The sequence below is a fragment of the Chionomys nivalis genome, chromosome 10, assembly GCF_950005125.1.
Source record: "Chionomys nivalis chromosome 10, mChiNiv1.1, whole genome shotgun sequence".
In the NCBI taxonomy this organism is placed as follows: domain Eukaryota; kingdom Metazoa; phylum Chordata; class Mammalia; order Rodentia; family Cricetidae; genus Chionomys; species Chionomys nivalis.
This window is the reverse complement of record NC_080095.1, coordinates 3247895-3268768: the sequence shown is the minus strand read 5'-3', so window position 1 is coordinate 3268768 and position 20874 is coordinate 3247895. Positions and strand designations below refer to the sequence as shown.

Here is a 20874-nt window from a genome sequence, read left to right as displayed (position 1 = left end):
TTAGCACACCATGTGACCAGGAAACAATTTTATGCTATCTGGGGTCCCGTTTCTATGTGATTAAGGCATATAGAAGCACTAGTTAATATTTCTGAGAATTACATTGATACCCTTTCACATAAATGGACTACTGAAAAAGAAGGTTTTCTTCAGGATCCTGTAATTACTAAGCCCATGCCAATGTGAGAAGTCGCCTAGGTCTTGATGCCCCTCACTGACTGGCATCTACTGCAGGATCTTCCTTGGAGTAGAGTGGGATTATGTTCAGTTTCTAACTGTGACCTTATTTACCCAAGAGAAGAAAAGCATTAGTCCTAGTTCTGGGCTGTGAGGTTGTGCTTCCAAAAAGTAAAGGGTCATGCACAAAAGGACTACTTAGTTAAAGACATTTTAAATAAAGGACTGCTATCAGCCAACTGTGGACATGCTCCCCCTGTGCTTTGGTGGGTCTGCCTCACTCACTAATCCCGTTTCTCTGGCTCCTGGGGTGCTTGAGTCTGTCTCCTCTGCCCCGGATGGTGTGGATGGTGTAGACTGTAGTCACTAAGCTCTACTTGGTGAAGAAGGGCAAGCACCCACAATCTTTGTAAGCTTTCCAAAGAGAATGGAAGCAGACGTGTTCATGCTTAGATATTTTAACCCAATATTTAATTTAAACAATATAGTTTGTTTCATAAAATTGTAAATGAAATTGAAACATTCTTGAGCAGAGATTTTATACATTAGTTGAATTCCTTTCCAGAGGTTCTACAGAAAGAGAACCAGGGGTAGGTGATTTCTGCATGCGGCATTTGCTTTCGATTAAGAGTAAGTTCGGTTAGGTATTATTTGCAGAGATTATTTCCTGGATACTTTTCTGAGAACATGTAGAACATTCAAATTAGGTTTCATCAAATAACTGCAGATGTATTCTCAGCATGCTTGCAGTTTCAAGCAAATAGTATAGTCAACTGCTACCAAGTGTTTTGTTAATTTAAAAAAAAAACCCAAGATGCAACAATATTTGTTAAAACTACACACAGGCTCCCAGCCTTCTAGAAGTATTTAAGAGTGCTAAAGAATAAGTGTTTTTATGAGTGCATTCAGGACACACAATGGTGAGTGAAAGGACGCTTCACACCTTCTGACATTGAAGAGCCCAATTCTTAATCAAGAGCAGAAAAAATAATTAACAAATGTCTTTACTGAAAGATTACAAGTCAGTGCTTAAGTGGAATTGTCTGATGTCAATAAATATCTTTGTCGACTTTGAAACTGCTAGAGAAAATCTATTTAAATAAAAAAAGAGCACTGAAGTAAATGTAGTAATTTGTTGTTGGAGGCTGTTTGTTCATTCCTGGCTGCCTTGACCTGAAATATTCACACAGAAACTGTGTTAATTACAACACTGCTTGGCCAATGACCTACCATATTTCTAGCAAGCTCTTACATTTTAAATTAACCCATTTCTATTATCTGTATATCACCACGTGGCTGTGACTTACTGGCAAGGTTCTGGTGCGTCTGTGTCTTCAAGCCTGGCTATATTTTGTTAAGCCATTGACAGAAGCAACTTTTTAATTAACCAAAGGCAGTATAACATATTCACAGCATACATCACCTCCCACATCAGTAATTCATAAAATTCTGGTAACTCATGTAGCTAAGCTATGGAATTAAAATAATCAAGTATGTTCTTACCCTTGTTTTCCTCATTGGCAATTATAAAACAACCTTAAATGTACTTCCTGAACAGCAGAAAGCTTCACAGATAGCAGACTAAAAGTGCAATATGTATTAAGCAAAGTTGAGTGAGATGAAGAACAGAGTTGACTATACTTTTAGGAAGAGAAGTGTAAGTCTGCAGTAAACGTGAATGGCCGTCAGCAGTTCTACATCAGCCGTCTAATATTCTGACACAGTCAGCGGCTACTCTCCTGCTGTGCATCAGCAAGAGGAACGGCTGCTGGAACCAGTGGGAGAAAGTTCCGAGGAGGCATGTGGAAGTGAAGAATCACTGGCTAGTGACAGGGCGCATGAAAACTGTGCAGAGCGTGGAACATCAAGTACGCACAGGAGACACTACTGAATTTATTTGCATTTGTGTGTTCAGGGCTGAGAGTTACACCAGCACCTGAACTTCCCATTGGCCAGGTTCACTCGGTGTCTCCACATATGCGCTCCTTGGTCTGCTCTCATTTTGCTGGAAGACCTTTGTATAATGCTTGGCCCTCGCAAAGGGTGGGATGATTGGGAAGGCTCTGAATGAGGTCCAGTAATTTGGAAAAGCTGGGTGGGGAAACAGAATGGACTTCTATGCCTTAAGTATTAATTATCTCTTCCATTATCAACAATGTATGAACCTCTGTCCTTTTGGAGAGAATGGCATACTTTAAGTTGACTTTATTGTTGGCAGATGGAAATACTAGGTTAGTACTCAAGTTTTATTATGGCATTTAGTGTAATGGGGAAAAACATTAGAAAGTACATTTACTTAATAGTGTACCATCAGTGCCAACAGCCTAGAGAGAAATTACCTAAATCTTTTTTTAAATCTTCGTTCAGATTAAACGAAGGTATCTAGGTTTATTCTATAGGTGAAGACCACAGTGTAAACACCAAGAAAACCATTTCCCTATTTCTTTGCTTTTTGGTTGAGATACATTGACAAGGTGGTCAGGAATACAGATTGAAATGCAGTGGGTCCCAGATCCACAGTCCTTTACTTTAGTAGCTTCCAGCCATGAAGACTTAACCCATACAGATTTAATTTAGCTTTTCTAACTTTGCTAGTAAAAAGACAATAATGGTTACTATTATACAGACTTGTTGTAATGACAAATTCCATGCTGTGTGCAAAGTGTTTGCAAAGGTTTTCAGTCAATGAATTGTTATCAAATGCACTTCTCTTTGGTAAGTCACAGGAATGACATGTATAAACATCATTCCTCTACACAACTTGAATAATGGCCAGGAACACAAAAGAAGGGCATGATGAATTACCTGTTTCCCCCATATCACAACAACTCAATTGGGGCTTATAATCCTTTAAAAATTATATCCAAAATTATAATTTATCCCTACAAGTTTTTAAAAATATAACCTAAGTCTAATATTGTGACAGCATTTTATTTTGCTCAAAGAGTCATCCTCAGCATCCTTTCAAGTTTACTAATGAAGAGATGATGTCAGTTACTTGGCAAGACTTCAAAAGAATAACAAGACTTCGGAATCATACCATTCTCATTTCTCCTTTAAAAAACTTCGCTCTGTCTCAAAATAGAGTAGCTCCTTCTGTCTCCTCTTCCATTTCCAAGGAGCACATGAGACCTCTACCCTAGATTAAATGAAGCCAAGTAGAAAGAAAGCTAGACAAGAAATGAGTAACTAGAAGTGAATAGAGCTGCATGGGATAGGATTAGCAAAGAGAAAGACACCCAAAGCCTGAATTTCAAATGTGCTGAAGACTGAATTTATTTATTATAGTTTATTATTTCATTTTATTATATTATTTGAAACCGAGTCTAATGTGCCCAGGTTGGTCTTGAACTTGCTGTATAGCTGAGGATAACATTGAATTTCTGATCATCTTGTTCCCACCTCATGAATGCTGGACTTTCAAGCACCATGTGTAATTTATGTGGTACTAGGCAATGAGAAATTTGCCAGTTTTGTTCAAAATATTTGAAAGTAAATAGCTGTCAATATCAGACACAAATGATACTTTGTTGTTCACTTTTTAAAATATCTACAATTAGCTAATGCCTCGGAAGATGTGGTAATAACAGTTTGTATTTAAATACATGATTCAAATACAACGGTAACCTCTAGGAAGCAATTCCGACAGGCTTCGCCTAAGGAACAGTCCTACACAAAGATGCGCTGTGGAGGGAGGATGAGTGGGGTGAGTACACAAAGCCTGCTTGTTTACGCTTCCCCCATGACCTTTGTTTAGCCTATTTAGTACTGTTTTCTGAAGATTCCTTAGACCAATTCTGTTTTTAACACTTCTTATTCTATTTATAGATACTAACATCAAAGAACTAGCTTATTTTTACAAAACAAAGACATGTTTTTCTTTCTTTTCAAGGTCTTTGAATCACATGAAAATAAGCTCTTGTATCACCTTATTTCAAAAATTCTACCATTCCTGAGCAACTAGACAATGGAAATATTTTTTAGTCATCAACTTTCTTGAGCAGTAATTATACTCTACTGCTCTATAGGTTTTGATCCCTGGTCTGTCTTGGTTCTATATCTTGGTCCGTCTTGGTTCTAGATCTATATCAGGTAACTTCCTGGAACTAGAATGTCTGAATTGGCAATTTAAAGTTGGATTTTAGCCCAAGGAGTCAACATAGCTAGGAAGAAGCTGTTGCTACATTACCATGGTTGTCGATTTGACGTAGACATTGTTTTTCAGATGGCAGTTTCCGTCATTTGGCACCACTATGCCTGCCAATTTGCTATCAAGAGCAAGATGTGATGTCTGGTCTGTCATCACCAGCAGCAATCTTTTAGCTTCTTTTCGCCATCCAATATGACTCTTAAAATAAACATGTAATTAGACCTTGTACAATGACATGGATCTCACTGTGCTCTTGCCAGCTGACAAACATTAGTAAGGCTCTAAAATAGCATGCCCATGTATTTGTTTACCTTTTACTCCCTCACTAGATGAAGAATAAACCAGATAACATGATGGGAATGGGATAACAGGCTCTTTCCGGCTTTTTCTTGAGGTTTGTAGAAGCAGAGAACATCTCCTGCTTGGCCCCCTCTACCCAAGCATATACCAAAATGAATCCTAATAGTGATGGGAAATGAGATTTAAAAAAATGTATTTGTCCACGCTGTTTCTACTTCATGAACCAACGAGAACATAAAACTCTTATAGCTTCTGCTACATTTCAGCATGCAAAACTTCTTACCTCACAGACAGCAGCTTGAAGCATGGCATCGAAACCTCCTTCCGGAGTATCTATGTTTCCAGAGATCTTTTGTCTGTGGACTGCTTTTTCAAATTCAGTGATGTTTTCTGTCAGGGACAGCACATGGATGTACCCATGGGGAGGCATGCAATCTAAATTGTAGTCACTGTGTGGGTAAAAAAGTGCAAAATCTAATTTTCTGTGCTTCCTTAAATTTTTCAAAGTGCTACTCACAGTCTGATTATGCTGCTATATAAAAGGAAGAGGATTTTCTTGGAGGTGTAGAGAAATTTTTACAACATAAAAATTTTTTTAAGGTTAAGGAGTTCAATATTGGTGAAACATGTTTGTGAGCAGAAAATAGAACTGTAAATTTGATATTCAAAAATAAAGAAGATTCATGTGTTTCATAATTACAGGACAATGAAGCACTTCGGTATGCTAATAAACCCTGAATTTTTGAAAGGAACTTAAGGATTTGTAGTAATTTCCTGTCACAGTTGGCCCTGGAGCAGATGAGAAACACATCCAGGAAGATCGTTTGTAAATTCAGCTGAAATAACATTTTAATTTTTTTATTTCTAAAAAGATACCACACTAATTTTGAAAATGATGCTTGTTGTGGAATTATTAGTGAGCAGTAAAGTGTATGAGAATGAGTTTGATAATGCCTCCTGTATCTCAGAAAGAGTCCCAGTCCTCAGGCAAGCTCTCCTTCAAGATTGTTTAAACTGGGCATAATATAACCCAAGAACTCAGGAGGCAGAGGCAGTAGGATTCATGATTTCAGGGTCAGTCTGAGAAACAAAGTAACACCTGACCTCAGAAAACCACAATGGTTGATAAATAGCAATTAGAAGATTTCTCGAAGTCTTGTAAAAGATAAACCAATCCTACTTTGTGTGATTAATAGTAAATGCTTTTGTTGGAACATGTAGAGTGAAATGATTGGAACGGTTTATAGAAGCAGAGAATATCTTTAAAGAAAATGATTTATGGAACAAGAGATTTACAAAATTATTTCTCTGAAAACTTATCAGATGACACTAAATGCTTAAAGTCAGTTTTCTTTCCTTGAGACAAGTGCTGTTTAGAAACAAATTCTTATTTGTTGATCCCTGGTCTTTGAGGCAGTTGGCTATGTTATTAACCACATAAATATATACCATCTCAATACAGTAAGGTGTCAGTGTAGCACTGCAGTAAGAATACTCTAAAATGTGTCAAATCCAAATTCAATAAATTTGGAGCAATTACAAAAGAGGCATATCGAATTTCCAGAGGTATTTATATGCATGTCAGCCTCGTTGTTGGAAATTCATCCAGGGTTACTAATAATAGGAAAGGGATTTTTTTTTGTTTGATAAAAAGTGAAAAACAATATTTGAAGGACTATAACTAAAAACCAAAGCTACAAGCAAACGTTTCCATAGAGGAACAGGTTCCTCCTCAAATACTTTTAACTTTTAATTAATAAGACAATATTTTGAAACATGGTTAAGTCTATAAGAACAATCAACATGAGATTTTCATACAAAAGATTCTTTTAGTATTCTCCACAGGAAACATCAGCTACCTGCACTGATTGTGGATCCTCTCTGGGTGGATGCTAATGTAAGGTGAGACAGTTTTATCCACATAGGAGCCAAAACCAAGACGGAAGTCACGGGAGAAAAAAGCCATCTTTCTAGATAAATCATTTCCAACGGAATTCAATTTTTCTATATTATTGTGCATTGATGCTGACACATCAACCAGATAATAAAGATCCACAGGATATTTCTTCAGAGGACGAATTTTTAGCATGAAATTAGCTTCAGCTCCTAATTCAAAGAAAGAAAAACATCATACACATCTTAGAAGGCAATAAGTAACATTTTCAATTGCTTTTGGCATGTGAATGTATGCATGTGGGTGTGTGTGTATATGTATAGATGTGTGTGTTTGTGTGTATGTATGAGCACACTTATGACAACATATGTGTTGAGATCAGACGATGACTTGCAGAAATCAGAATCAGTTCTGTGCTTTTCTCCTGTGGACCCCAGAGATTGAACTCTAGGATGGTCAGGTGTGACAAACCCCTGTAGCCACTGAGCCATCTTGGTGACTTGCAATGATGCTTCAGTTTGCAGCATAATTATTTTAAGTTTACACGTTATCAAGTTACTTATCTTACAGCTGTGATCCAGTACTGGATAGACTCAATGTAAACAAAATAGAATTGTCTGGGCTCACAGATCAGAGGATACAGCAAGGTAGTTGGGGTGGCAGTAGCTTGTGTAAGAGATTCTTCTGTCTATGTGTTGCTATCATTGGTTGAATAAAGAAACTGCCTTGGCCTTTTGCTAGGGCAGAAATTAGATAGGCGGAGTAGACAGAACTGAATGCTGGGAAGAAGGACAGAAAGGCAGATGCCATGAAGCTCCTGCCTGACACTGATGCTGGTTAGAATCTTTCCCAGTAAGCCACAACCTCATGGTGTTACAAAAATTGGTAGAAATGGGTTAAATCAAGATGTGAGAGTTAGCCAATAAGAGGCTAGAGATAATGGGCCAGGCAGTAATTTAATGCATACAGTTTCTGTGTGATTATTTCAGGTGTAAGCTAGCCGGGTGGCTGGGTCAAACAAAGGGTCTCACTCGTTGTAACAAAAGCAGGCCTTCTCTCCCTTCAACAGATCAGGAAGCAGAGTGCTACAGCAGGAAACAAGGTTGTATTCAGCTCTCAAAGGCCTATCACTGTGAACAACTCCCCCATTCATATCCTTCCAAAACAATGTCAGAAGTTGGGGACCAAGTGTTCAAAGACAGGACCCATGAGGGACATTTCAGAGCTAAGCTATAACAATGCATTTCTGTTAATTCTAGAGACGATATACAAATAAAAAAAATAGGCCAGCTCAATACAAATGTAGGAGGAATCACTTATATAACATGAATTGTCCATCACCTCAGAGACAGAAAATCACATTGCAAAACAATAAGTATCATTCTGTCTGAAAAAAGATTCAGGTGGCTGTGTTCAGGGAATGGTCTGAGGCAAATGTGAAAGATCTCTTTTAAAAATGACATTTTATTAAATGTGGATGTTAATTCGTTCTTTTGATGTAGGGTGCCTTTATCAATGAGATGTGAATCCTTTGGTACTTGACAGTACATGAAGCTCTTTGAGATGATGAGTGCACATTGTGAATCAGCTAATGAACTCCTCCCTTTTGGTTAGTGGGGGCAACAGTGGATTAGAACAGAGAACTGTGCTGTGTTGAAGGTGTGCAGATTATTAGTTCAACACATGGAGGGGTTCAGTAAATGCATAAAATCACAGAGGCCAGGTTTTGGCCTTGAGCAAAATAACAGTATTGGAAGAGACAGTCACCTGCATAACAAAGAGTATTACAAAGGCACCTTTACTGTCTACAGTTCAGGTTATTTAGTTCTTGGTCACATTATCATTTGATACAGAACTTGGGTCATTCACTTAGACCCTTCAGATTTTAGGAGTGCATTTAAGATATCCTGGGAAAAGTCACCCACTTAAAATTTGTGAATTTATCTGTTTAAAATAAGTCAAATGGTTCCAAATCATTAACTGTTCATCCATGGGGAACGTTTCAACTGGGAAATATTTTATAAAAATAAATTACAATTTGTATATCCATATAGTGAGTAGAATGATATACTTATTAAAATATTTACCTAATCAGTGAATTACTCCTAATTTTCCTTTAAATTCTTTTACAATTCCAATGTTATTCAAGCTGAACTATCCATCCTATCAAAATTTTTTACTGGCAGATAAGAACAAATATAGAAAAGAAAAGGTGTTCATTCATTTCCGATTTCCTGCCTGAGTAGGGAGCTCTGTGAGTGAAATGCTCTGTGTTCTGCATCCCAGAAGTTTGGAAGGAAAAGTGGAGTAAGCAATTCCCAGCCTAACCCATTCTCTGCTCCTCTTTAGGAACTGGGCTGCCTTCAGAGAGCATTTACTCTGTTCATCTTTTGGCTCTGTTCTGACAAGTATTAATAGTAATTTAAGTGGAGAATTAAATGTAGGAGAAAATAGTACACAGGGCTATATAAGAGAGAAAAAGAGCACAGTGGGAGAGTGTGCTTCATACAGAAGGGTTTGACACATGGGTCAACAGTTAAGAAATATATAAATTGTGTAGTCGGGTTTTTTTCTGACAACTGACTTGGGCATATTGCTAAAGGTCCTATGCATTAGTCACATGATATTTTTCTCTTGGTGAATCATTGCAGTTTATGGTGACTCCATCTGACATTGAATGACGCAAGATGGAGCAGTTATTTAGCAGATTGTGCAAGGAACTCAGAAAAAGTGTGGGGTGCTGACCTCAGTGAAAGGCACAGTTTTTGCAGCATCTGCAAAGGCATCTTTGAGGACCTAAACTACTGAAGGCACTTCAGACAAATGTCAGCCAACAACACTTGTTCAGAGCCTAGCCAGCAAAATCTTTTATTGCCTCAACAGAAGAGAAGTGATGAGAAAGCCCTGGAGTCTACTATGACAGGATCTTGGATTACCTAGATGCTGGCCTTAGCACAGGTACATGGGTGCGTCCTCAGCATGGGCTAAGACCTCAATAGCACAAGTTGTTGTTTAAAAATAAATATTTCCATACTTGGGCATTTTAGTCATTGCACAAGAGAACAGTAATAGTTATTTTTACATTTCAAGATTCCTGAATTTCCAGTGAGGTTTTGCCAGTTCAGGGTAGATAGCCCTAGACAGGCTGATCCTAAATCTCACTTTACTTGTTAAGATAGAATCAAGTTTGATTTTTCATGCCTTCCTTGCCTGTGAGCTTGAGATATTATCAATAATGTACTCTCAGGTTGTCTTTAGCTTAGATAATAACATATGTGGGAGAAAAGAATTAGATATGGGTTTTGTAATATTCCATAGGTAAAGGCAGTAGAGACACTGTCTCGTGGCTATGTATTCCTCTCTAGAAGCTCCATTTTGTTTATGTTAGAGTATAGTCAACACAGACCAATAACCAGATGACATTTAAAAGGGCATGGTTAAGCTGGCTCAGAGAGAAAAGTAAAGAAATACATGGCTTAAGACCTGGTTGTTAACACAAGTAGCAATGTCTTGATGTTAGAGGAACTATGTGAGATAAGCTATGATGAGATAGATATACTGCATTCATATACTATACATAAACGGTATATATTAGCTGATCAAACCATTCTATAATTAAATGTTGCCAAAGTCACTCTTAAGTCCATTATTCACACTCGGCCCAGACTATGTCCTTTGTGAAATTATAAATGCTTCTTTAACAAGATGACCTGGAAACTATAGGAGATCCAAATAAAAAGATTTCAAAATGTCATATTTAATTAAAGAGTGGGCACAGCGTAGTTTAGTGTACTCAGCTTGTCTTGCTTCCCAAGACTGCTATCAAAGGAGCTATGAAAGTAACAGGAAACTGAGATGGTGGACCACCGAACTCCAGTATGAAGTAGCAACACCAGGTTTATCAAGGATTTGTCGGTTCTAGCCAGTGGTTTTACTGACAGTAGGGGCTAAGGAAGGAAAGTGAGAACTTACCACTCTTGATTTTTCCACCTACAAAAAGAGCCTCCTGAGTCAAAAACATGGCTAAGACATGGCATTAAACATGGTTAAGAGCATTAGCTGCTTTTCCAGAGAACTTGGATTTGATTTCCAGAACCTATGTGTTGCTCACAACCATCTGTAACTCCAAAGGTATCCAAAAGGTATCCAAAGCCCTCTTCTGGTCTCTGAGGGTACTGTGCACAATGGTACACAAACCTATATGCAGACAAAATATCCACTAACATAAAAATAAATAAAATGAAAAAGAATAACTTCATGCATTTCTGCTGTGGGAACTCCTTCAGATAATAGCCTTTAAGATACTGGTCCACTTTGGGTGTGGTCTCGTGTACTATAAATGCAGACAAAAAAACATGAGAATGGGGATGGGGATGGGGCTTGGCTGCTAGATTCAGTTCCAGTCCCCCCCCCACACACACACACAGAGGGCCACAGATGACTACTCTTTCTGTGAGTTTACCCCCTAATAAATAAACCTTTGCTATACTCCATTCTGGGCTAGTGTGGAACTCTTTTGTACAACAACAGTTTGGAGCCCAGTGGCCAGAGTTCACACCATTGCCAGACCTTTCCCAGGAGTTCTGAGGCCTTCTCCCACTCCATATACCTGATCAACCCTTCCACAGCTGAATTACCAGTCTGGCTATTATTGATAGCCAGATGTGTTGACCTCAGAATGAAAACCAGAAGATGAGTTACATTGGGAAAAATGTTTCCACAGGAGAAGAAAAGCTATGGATACCAAAAATAAAGATTCAGTTTGAAAAAACAAAACAACAACAACAACAATGAAAAAAACCTCTTGATAAAGAAAAATGACAGTTCATCCACAGAGATGACAATCCTCCAAGTGGTGGGGAAATCTCATAAGGATTGGGGCAGGATTCTGTTTTTGTAATTGTAGGAAGATACCCATCTTTAAAAAGTTGAGAGACCTCAGACATCTAAAAGCTAAAAAAAAAAAAAAAAAAAAAAAAAAAAAGATAACTATCCAGAAAGAATCACAAAGCAAAGAGAATATTCTCTGCAGGGTAAAATTTAACTACCTAAACATACATATCTCCCTACATCTCAGTATGATGATAATTATGGCTCACGTCAAAATGAAAGCTGGCTTTGGAGTTGAACAACGGCTCTGTCCTTCTCTAAATCCAAGCGTGTTGTTAAGAAAAAAAAAATTTAGAGTTTCTGTCTCTTATCAGGAGCCACTTGGTATGGGACAGAAGCAAGATAAAATTTAGGGACAACTATTATCAAAACTCTGCTTTCAAATAATTTTACTTCTCCCCATACCTATTTTTGTCTCTACGGTACCTTTCATTGAATATATGTCTATATGAATATTAATATATGAACATTTAAGTTTTTCCCAATGAACAATACATTTTTCTGCAATAATCTTTGAAGTTTCCAGGAAGAAGATGGGGTCCTGCCACAATTCCACCTGGTTGATATGACATCATGATGCTGATAGCATCACTTTAAGATCAGTTTTGTGTTACAAACTGTTCAAGATAATTCCAACTTGGTTAGCTGAGATGGTTCACATTCTTACAACATTCTGGCCAGAACTTCAAATAAGAACTTCAGGAAAACCCTACCAATTACTCAGAGACTATTTGCAATTATACCAGACATGAATCTTGGAACTTAACCATCATTTTAGTTTTTACAGGATCCTATAGAAATAACATTGCCCCCATAACAGCTGGAAGTAATTCTAGAAGATGATGCCCTCTCTCCCAACAAAGTTTGTCCTCAGAGTTAAAGACATATATTAGGCATTGGTTATAAATTGTATAGGGTTGGGGTGGAAGTTCAGTAGACACAGGAATCTCTTTTGAAAAGAAAGGGGATTGGATGGGATAATATGTAGATTAGTGTGAGCTTTTATACACTAATAATAATAGTGAGTAATAGTGAGAATACTTGTGAGCTATTATTTATAGACAGTTTACATTGGTACAGATTCTTGTATATTGATACAAAATTCAAGTTATATTTGTTATAGTGAATATGCTCCTATTTCCGTGTACAATATTTGTGCACTTATTCAAAGTTATTTTCTCATATTATAGGCAAGCATGTTTCTAACTCTGTTTAAGATATTTTGCATATTGATACAACTTTAGGATATATTTATCATATTACACTATATGTTTCTACCTCTGATCAAGATACTTATACATTGTTTATATTTTGAGGTCATTGTCCTCATTTGCTGCACATTTGTTTAAAGATTGTTTAATATTTTAATATGAAACCTTATTCTTTAAGCTATATAGGTATTAAGAATTACAGGTCAATAGTCATCCATGTTTGTAATGCTTATAGTTAGACTAACAAGGTTCTTTAGATGCATAGCAACTGTATTTTGCATAGATAACCTTTAGAAACTTCAAAGAACTGTAGAATATGACATTTAAATAACATAGGGTTATGTTGAAGTGAGACACAATTGCTGCTGGCAGCACTGATCTATTCGTAAAACCAGGTAGAGAGAAAAGTCATTAGAGGTGATCAGACAATTATAACTTTAGAGGTGAGACACTGGAATGTTAAGGTCAGATTTTAGTGAATACGCTGGCTTGAGTAAATATTGCCTTTTTTTTTTTTTTAATAGCAGATGGCAAGAACCATTACCAACAGAATTAAAATTTTTGTACTGGCTATGGATCTTTTTCCTGCTGGTGCTTATATACTTCCATATTGAGCTATATCATTATTTTATATGGTGAAGAACCTAGAAGCGAAGAACACATCCAAGAAAAGACAGACTTTGCTTTGCTAGTAGCTAATTAGTCTAGAAAAAAGTAGTTCAGCATTTAGAGTGACATGAGAAGTGTAGCAAGAATTTGTTGTTGTTGTTGTTATTATTATTAAAAGCAACAACTGATGACAAGACATGCCACCCACAGTGAACTGATGAAGAGTTGAAAGCAATTTGCTACTTTTTTAAACCAGTTTTTGAACTCTGTGGTACATGTCTGTGAACTTCGACATCTTGTATGTAGTTCACATATTGGAATTCTATGTACCTGGGGGAATGGATGCTTTCCAGAGCTACAACATGGGTCAGATTCCTGTGGAACACAGTGCTATAGAAGGAAAGATATTCGAGAAATGCTTGAGGAAAAGAACACACTAATCTTGGGTACTAGTACAAAGCTGTTAGAGGTAATTTTGGTAATAATGAATGGTAGTTCTGTGTCTAAAAGTTCATAGCAAAAGTTCAAAGTACTTAACAAATTTGTATTTCCTACTAGTTAAAGAATCAATGCATCATGTAAGTACTTATGGAGAATTTATTCCAACACTCTGAGTAGAGAAAGAAAACAAAAAGGTATGTTTCCTTTCTGGGCTTAGCAGGTATGAACAGTTGCTACTAGGCTTGACAATGGTCATGCAATCATTGGAACAGACATAACAGATAGAGAGAATCGATTCCTGCAAGATGCTCTCTGACCTCTATGTGCACTGTGGCTTATGTGTGCCTCTTTACCCTCTACCAGCTTAATAGCTGAATGTAACAACAAAAACAAAACAAAAAACCAGAGCACAGTTACATCCCAGTGTGACTGGCCTGTACAATCAGAACAGAGTTATAATAGGTTGTAGTAAGGTTTATAGTGTGGTCCAGGCCACACAGCTTAGCTGCAAACATGACAGGAACTAGAACCATCATCCCTTGATCTGAACTCACTAAGATTTCAACTACAATGCTTTCTGCTGCAAGATATTAACTGTCACTAGCAGCTGTCACTGCAAATTAATGGTCATCACAGATTCCTTTGAAAACCGCCAAACCTGGGTGCAGCTGGATTGAGACTTCTCCTGGTGTCACTTGGGTATTGATTCCCTTCTCACTTGGTGTAGTCACATGCACAGTCAGGGATTCTACCGAATTAACTGGACAGCCTTTGCTTATCAAATTGGAAACAGTATCACACCGTTCACTTCTTGATCCACCTGAAACAAAGTCCTGTTTAAAGAAAGGGAAATCACTAATGTTTTTAGCAAATCATCACAGTAACAACTTAAGAAACCTGTACATTACAAATATTACAAGGAGACATTTCCTGTGTAGAACAAATTAGGTCACTGCATAAATTACCTGCATTCTCCTAATAAAGGTATGGGCAAATTTGTCAGGAATAAAAGGTTCACCTCTACATTTCATTTAAAAAATAAGAAAACAACAATTTAAAAATGTTGGAGAAGTTTAATCAAGCACTTTAATTGTTGTTGACTGAACACTGTAATATTACACCAGTTTCATTTTTTCTAAACATCTGATTTTGGAAAGGCAGACCTAAGAAAGAATTCGTCAAAGGAGACAATTTATTGTTTCCACATGTCATGCCTCATGTTTCAAGGACCACAGCTAGCATGTTTCCCGTGTGTTGTGCTGTTGTGCTCAGGAGATGAGAGCAACTCCTCCAAATCACATGCCTGACAGTACTGACAGCTCAAATAGGAAGGAGCTGGAATTCTAGCTCTCAGGTCAACGGCCTCTGCAACTTCTCATATACAAATCAGCCTGTGAAGAACTGGAGAAACCAAGGAAGATGCTTGTGGTTACACAGTATTTGAAGACTCCAGTTCAGACTCTTCTGACTTCGTGTCTGAAACTAAACCCTTCCCATTCAGCAGAAAAAGGTGGCTAGTTGTTTAAGAGTCAACCCATATGCTTAAGATTAATGGAATATGATTAAAAGTTAATTTGTTCTGGCTAATGGCAAAAAAATGATACTTCTATTTTTCACATGATCAGGTATTACATTAAAAGTCTGGAAACACTTTAATATGGACAGTATTTCTGTAGATTATTTGAAATAGTTGCATGTGAGTTAAACATTTGCTCAGCAATCTTCCTGGCAGGGCTATTTTGGTTCAGCATTCAGTCATTTTCCCTTTAATTCATATGATTTGGGGACTCTGGTCTCTACTTAATTAATCATTTGGTGAAAGACTGCTGAGTGCAGGATTACAGTGTTCAAAGTGTTCAGAATACAGATCAGGCCTGGAGTTTTCACTGCTGAAATCAACAGATCATGGGTGAATTCAGACATCAAGCAGGAAACCATAAATGTTATGGGAGTAAATCTTAGGGACAGGAGAATGTCTTAGGTTATGAGAAAACACATTATAAAGTTTAAATGGCATGCTGAGGATGAGGTCATTAATTATGAAGAACGAGACCACCAGCATCAGGGAATAATTAGGTAGAATCAAAGCGGGCAAAAAAAAAAATTGTTCTTTGTCAATTTAGAGCAAAACGAGGAAAATTAAAGTTAGTAGGACAAATGTGACATTTTGTCTGTTTTTACATGGTTTGTATATCACAATGTCCCATTTTTAGAAGATGGCAATAGAACAAGGCAAGGAGAATGTGCTGCAGAGACTGTGTGGCTGCAAGTGGCAATGCTTTCCTGTCTGGTCCTCACAGTGTTTATCCCCAGTTAATGTATGGCTCTGACAGGTGATCCTGACACAATGAAAAGGAAAAAGGCAATGTGCCTTTCTTTCTAATTGAGCCTTCCAGGTGTTTGCTAAGTGGTGTCTTGGAAACAGACATTTAAAATTGCCTAGCATTTGACCTTCACCTGGATTTTAACCAGAAGTTTAAAAGTCAGAACCTTTACTGATATCTAAATTTATCATATCAGCTGGTAACACCTACAACTATCAGCCAGATGTAGTTAATAAACTGCTTGGAGATCCTCAGAAAAAGGTAGCCAGTAACTGCCATAGCATGTGCTAGTGGAGAACTATGTGCTATGTTAGTGGAGAACTCTGTTTCTACCATCCAGGGGACAGGGAGAGGACATGAGGCTTGGTACCTGTTGCCTTCCCAGCTCACATTACATGTGAAGGGACATATGTGTTTTCCGCATATAAAATCCACAAGATTTCAGATTATGCGATGGAAGTAAAGTACAAACAGCTCTAATCTGCCGTCTCAGCCTACTAGAGTTTCTGAACTCTGCTGTATAGAATGGAAAAAGAAAGAGTGGCTACTTTCCTATAAGTATACATCAAGCTATATGCTGTGTGACCTTTAAATGTCAAATAGTTTTGCTAAAATAGCAAAATCTTCTCAATTATTTTGCAATGTCTGAATCAGAAAGGCTGTTTTAGCTCACTGTAAGCACTAAGTCAGAAAAGCATTGCCAATTGGCCAATTGGGTTTGAAAAGGGAAGAACGGCTCTTGCCCATTGTGGCTTACTTTCCATTTGAAATAAAAGCAATTTGAATCCACACCCTTTTAATTTCTTGGCAGATTATGTCATTTTGATTTCTTCTAACCCCTATGTTTTACTTTTTCTTCAAGAAAAATACTGGGGAAATCAGACTCCACAGTTTTGTAGCTAAGATCTGTTAAGAATGAGTCTCAGGCTGACGTCACTGCCCTTTCCCACCTGCCTCTTCTGTGCAAGAGCGGAATGTTCTGAGCATAGAAACAAAGTGGATTTCCCCTACTAATGTCTGAGTCCTTTGGCCTTCCAAAACCAGCAATCTGTTCCTAAATGGAAGGGTCTTTGGACAACAAGCGCCCTTCACATTCTATTCTCTGACAACTGGAGTTTTAAGTCAGGTCCACACTGTGACTCTATGTTGTGTCAGCCAAGGCAGAGGACAATTTTTAAAACAATGTGGCTCTTAAGGATGTTAACTAGAAACATGAGCGTTAACTAGGTGATATTAGTAAAGTCCTTTCTATCTCAATTGTTTTTCTAAAAGTTTTATTAAGCATGGAAGGAAGGAAAAACAGATTTTGGAATGACAGATTAAAATGCCATTTAAAAATGCAAGCATATTGAGTAGTGTCTACATTCATAGTGATTTTTGAGAAAGGAGGATTTTATTAATATTTTGACAATTTCATGCATGCATATAATACTTCTTTATTACTATTATTCCCCATTTATTTCCCTCAACCAGTAATGCCTCCTCTTCCCTATGAAGCTTTGTCCCACATTCAAGTCTGTTTTGTTTTATTTTGTCATCTACTGTTTACTCAGGACTTCTTTGTGAACTGGGGTTTGAATTATCTGCTAAAACCTCAGGGACTCACCATTCAGTTCACAACTAAAGATAATGGCTACACTTCCAGGATCTTTCAGTTGCTAATATTTTGGTAGAGAGGGAAGGGCCCCATCCATAACCAATTGTTGACAAGACCAGTCTTATGTAGGCCCAGTGCAGGTGGCCTGTTCTGCTGAGTTTCAGGGCACGATGGCTTTGCCATTCCCAATAGGCAGCATTCCTCAGGCTTCCCTTCCAGCTCTTACATCTTTCCCTTCTGGAGTGTTCCCAGAGCCTTGCAGAAGGCGGTATTTTGACCAGCTTTAAAAATTATACAAGCCAGGTTTTTTAAACTATTTTTCTTCCCTTATCATGATAAGGAAATACCTCTTTTCTTTCTCTTTACCTCCATTGTTTCTCTCTGAAAAATTGGGGTCACCACCTGTATCTGTGTCTACACGATGGGTGAACTTACCTCTTGATGATATGGGGCCAGCCTACAGGGACTGCCTGTTCCTTCTCTTAGTGATACGGATAATGGCAAAGACTGTACCCTCAGAGACTGTTATGTTTTTTAACTCATTTTATTATTATTTTTGTGTGTGCATGTGGAATATGCATATGTACGCATCTTTGCTTGCCGACACAAGTACACGTGGGCAAGATGAGGTTTAGATGTCTTTTCCCAATACCTCTCCACCTTAGTTTTTGAGATATGGTCCTATTTACTGAATCTAGTGTCTGCCATTTCAACTAGACTATCTTGCCAGCAAGTCCTAGAAATATGCCTGTCTTCACCTCCTAGTACGGGTTCCATATGCATGGCACTACAGCTGGCTTATTATGGGCCATGAGGGTCCTAACTGAGGGCGTGTGCTTGTACAGCAAACACCTTCCCCATTGAGCCATCTCCTCAGGCAGTCCCACCTCCATAAATAGAAGGAAAACATCCCTAGCCTATATCTCAAGCAATGTCCTATGCTATGTTGGGGAATATTACCTTCAGGTGTGTGACTTTTGTTTATGCTGCTGTAGTTTAACTCTGTGAAGCTGTGCTACTGTGCCTGTCTAAAACACATGATGGTCCTAATGAAGAGATGAATGGCCAATAGCAAGACAGGAGCAAGGATAAGTGGGGCTGGCAGGCAGAGAGGATAAACAGAAGGAGAAACAAGGAGAAAGAGGGGCAAGATAACAAGGAAAAAGTGGGGGTGTCAGGGTCTGGCTACCAGCTACACAGCAAGCCATGAAGAAAAGTATACAGACGTTTCTAAAGGTATACTGAAGTTAGGAAAGATAAGAGCCTAGAGGCAAAGGTGGATGGGTTGATTTAAGAAAAACTGGCTGGCTAGCAATGAGTTAAGCTAAGGCATTTATAATTAAGAATAAGCCTCCATCTGTGATTTACTTGGGAACAGGATGGCGAGCTCCCTGTCCCCTCAAAAGGCCAAAAGAGTAAAAGATCACAGAATATGTTACTCTTCATTATACATTGGTTAATGTGGAGTGGGAACAATCAGCATTGCCATTGTAGAGGTCCGGGAGTGATTTAAAGGGCTGAAACAGCATCGTTTACTTAGTTGTTTGCACAGGGCACATAGGTTACACAGTTTATAGTTAGAAACTGTTGGAACTAGGTTTAAATGCAATGCGGTGTCTCTACAGAGCCTGATCTTTCTAATCTATACATACTACCTTACATTGCTGCTTGTAGACAAGAATAACCTTGCAAATTTTCAGTATTTCCCCAAGGTCCCTGTTTGCACGTTTAACAGTTGACACAGGTTTTCCCTGTCCCTTCAGCACCTCCTCTGCAGTGTCTTTCTTCCTTCTGAATTCTCATCCCGTGGCACACCCCCAAAACCCCCGCTGCTGTGACCAGACAGATGGGTATTTTCAGAGTTGCCATTTTTCTCCACTTTTGTGCCAATCACAACTGTGAGGAAGAGTGGTCTCTGGGACCCGATGTCACAACTGACACACTTGACAACTAGGCTTTGAAGCATATTTCTGAAAGCTTCTCACAACACTTCCAACTGAAGCTCTCAGCAGCTGAAGTTGGCTTGGCACAAACAGCAGGGCCCTAGAATAGATTTCTGACTTAGGATCAGGAACACCAGGCCCCAAAACATTCCTGAGAGTGAACCCTACAGTCAGCTCCACATTCAAGGCTGTAGAGATGAGTGAGGAGAAGATCCTTCAGAGAATGGCAAGAAGTCTGTCTAGTCTTTAGATAATAGAGATTGAACTAAAAAAAGTCTGGAATCTTTTTTGTGTCATTGTCTGACTTGGGTTGTGACAAAGTACTTCCTTGTTAATCAGTGACATCTGATTTTTCCCATGTCGGCCCAGAACACCCAGGAGAACATGAGACTGTCAGCAGAAAGTGTAATTTCAGATTATGGCTCCTGTACTTGAATCCTTTCTGTGGTTGTGTCCTGATTTGTTCATAGCAGAGAGTGATACCCATCAGCCTTGCTACTTATCAACTGTTTTTGTCTTCCTGCTTCATGCATGACGAGGGAGAGTAAGAAGATAGGGTAACAGTATGGGAGTTAATTGTTTAATTGTTGAGCTAAATTAGAGGAAGTAAAACCAGAGATTCATGACCATGTCAGACAGAAGTGTCTGAGGGCTTATTGGTTGCAATTCCCAGGAGTTGCCTAAGTAACTACTCAGGCAATTTTACAAAGAGATTCCAAGTTAGCAGATGACACCTTGGGAAAACATTATATAGGTACCCCTGAGTTAAGATTATTGATTTTAAAAACTTCAAAAAACAACTTTAGAGTGAAACAAGAAGCCATTATTATTTTTACTATGAATTTTGTTGGAATTTGTTTCTCCACACAGAATGAAAAACATTAACTTTTAACAAAACATTGAATTATTCTCCTCTCTCCAAGATTTAAATACACACAATACTTTAGGAACAGTTCCAGTGTAAGAATAAAGGTGTCACATTTTCCATAAAAAAACCAAAAATTGACATACAATGTTAAAAAATCTCTGAACTTCTAATATTTCATATAAAAACAAGTAAAAAGGACCATCCTGTTTTTCGATTATAAGCAAGCATTAAGAAAACGATCAAACTTGGGTATGTAACTTTGTGCTGTGAGTTGCAGCAGGAATCCTAGATCAAAGTCTACTGTACTATAAAAAGTTATATAGGTATTTGCCAACTTCTTCTACGAACAGATGGAAAACATAAAATGGTTTTCACTTCATGTCAAAATTACCACACTTTTTCTAATAAAAATGTTATGCTTGATTTTATATTCAACCAGTTACGCTGCTTTTCCACAGAAAACCGAATAA

The 20874-nt window shown here is 38.0% G+C and overlaps 1 protein-coding gene across 1 annotated transcript in view; it reads right to left on the bottom strand.

The window, feature by feature from the left end:
• The window catches only part of Itgb8 (integrin subunit beta 8), a 90720-nt gene that overhangs the window by 32125 nt on the left and 37721 nt on the right, over positions 1-20874 (bottom strand). The window contains exons 3-6 of the mRNA XM_057782887.1: positions 14331-14505; positions 6487-6733; positions 4911-5076; positions 4367-4525 (exon numbers count right to left, since the gene is read on the bottom strand). Coding sequence (XP_057638870.1) covers positions 4367-4525; positions 4911-5076; positions 6487-6733; positions 14331-14505 — 747 coding nt within the window. The remainder of the gene's footprint in view (positions 1-4366; positions 4526-4910; positions 5077-6486; positions 6734-14330; positions 14506-20874) is intronic.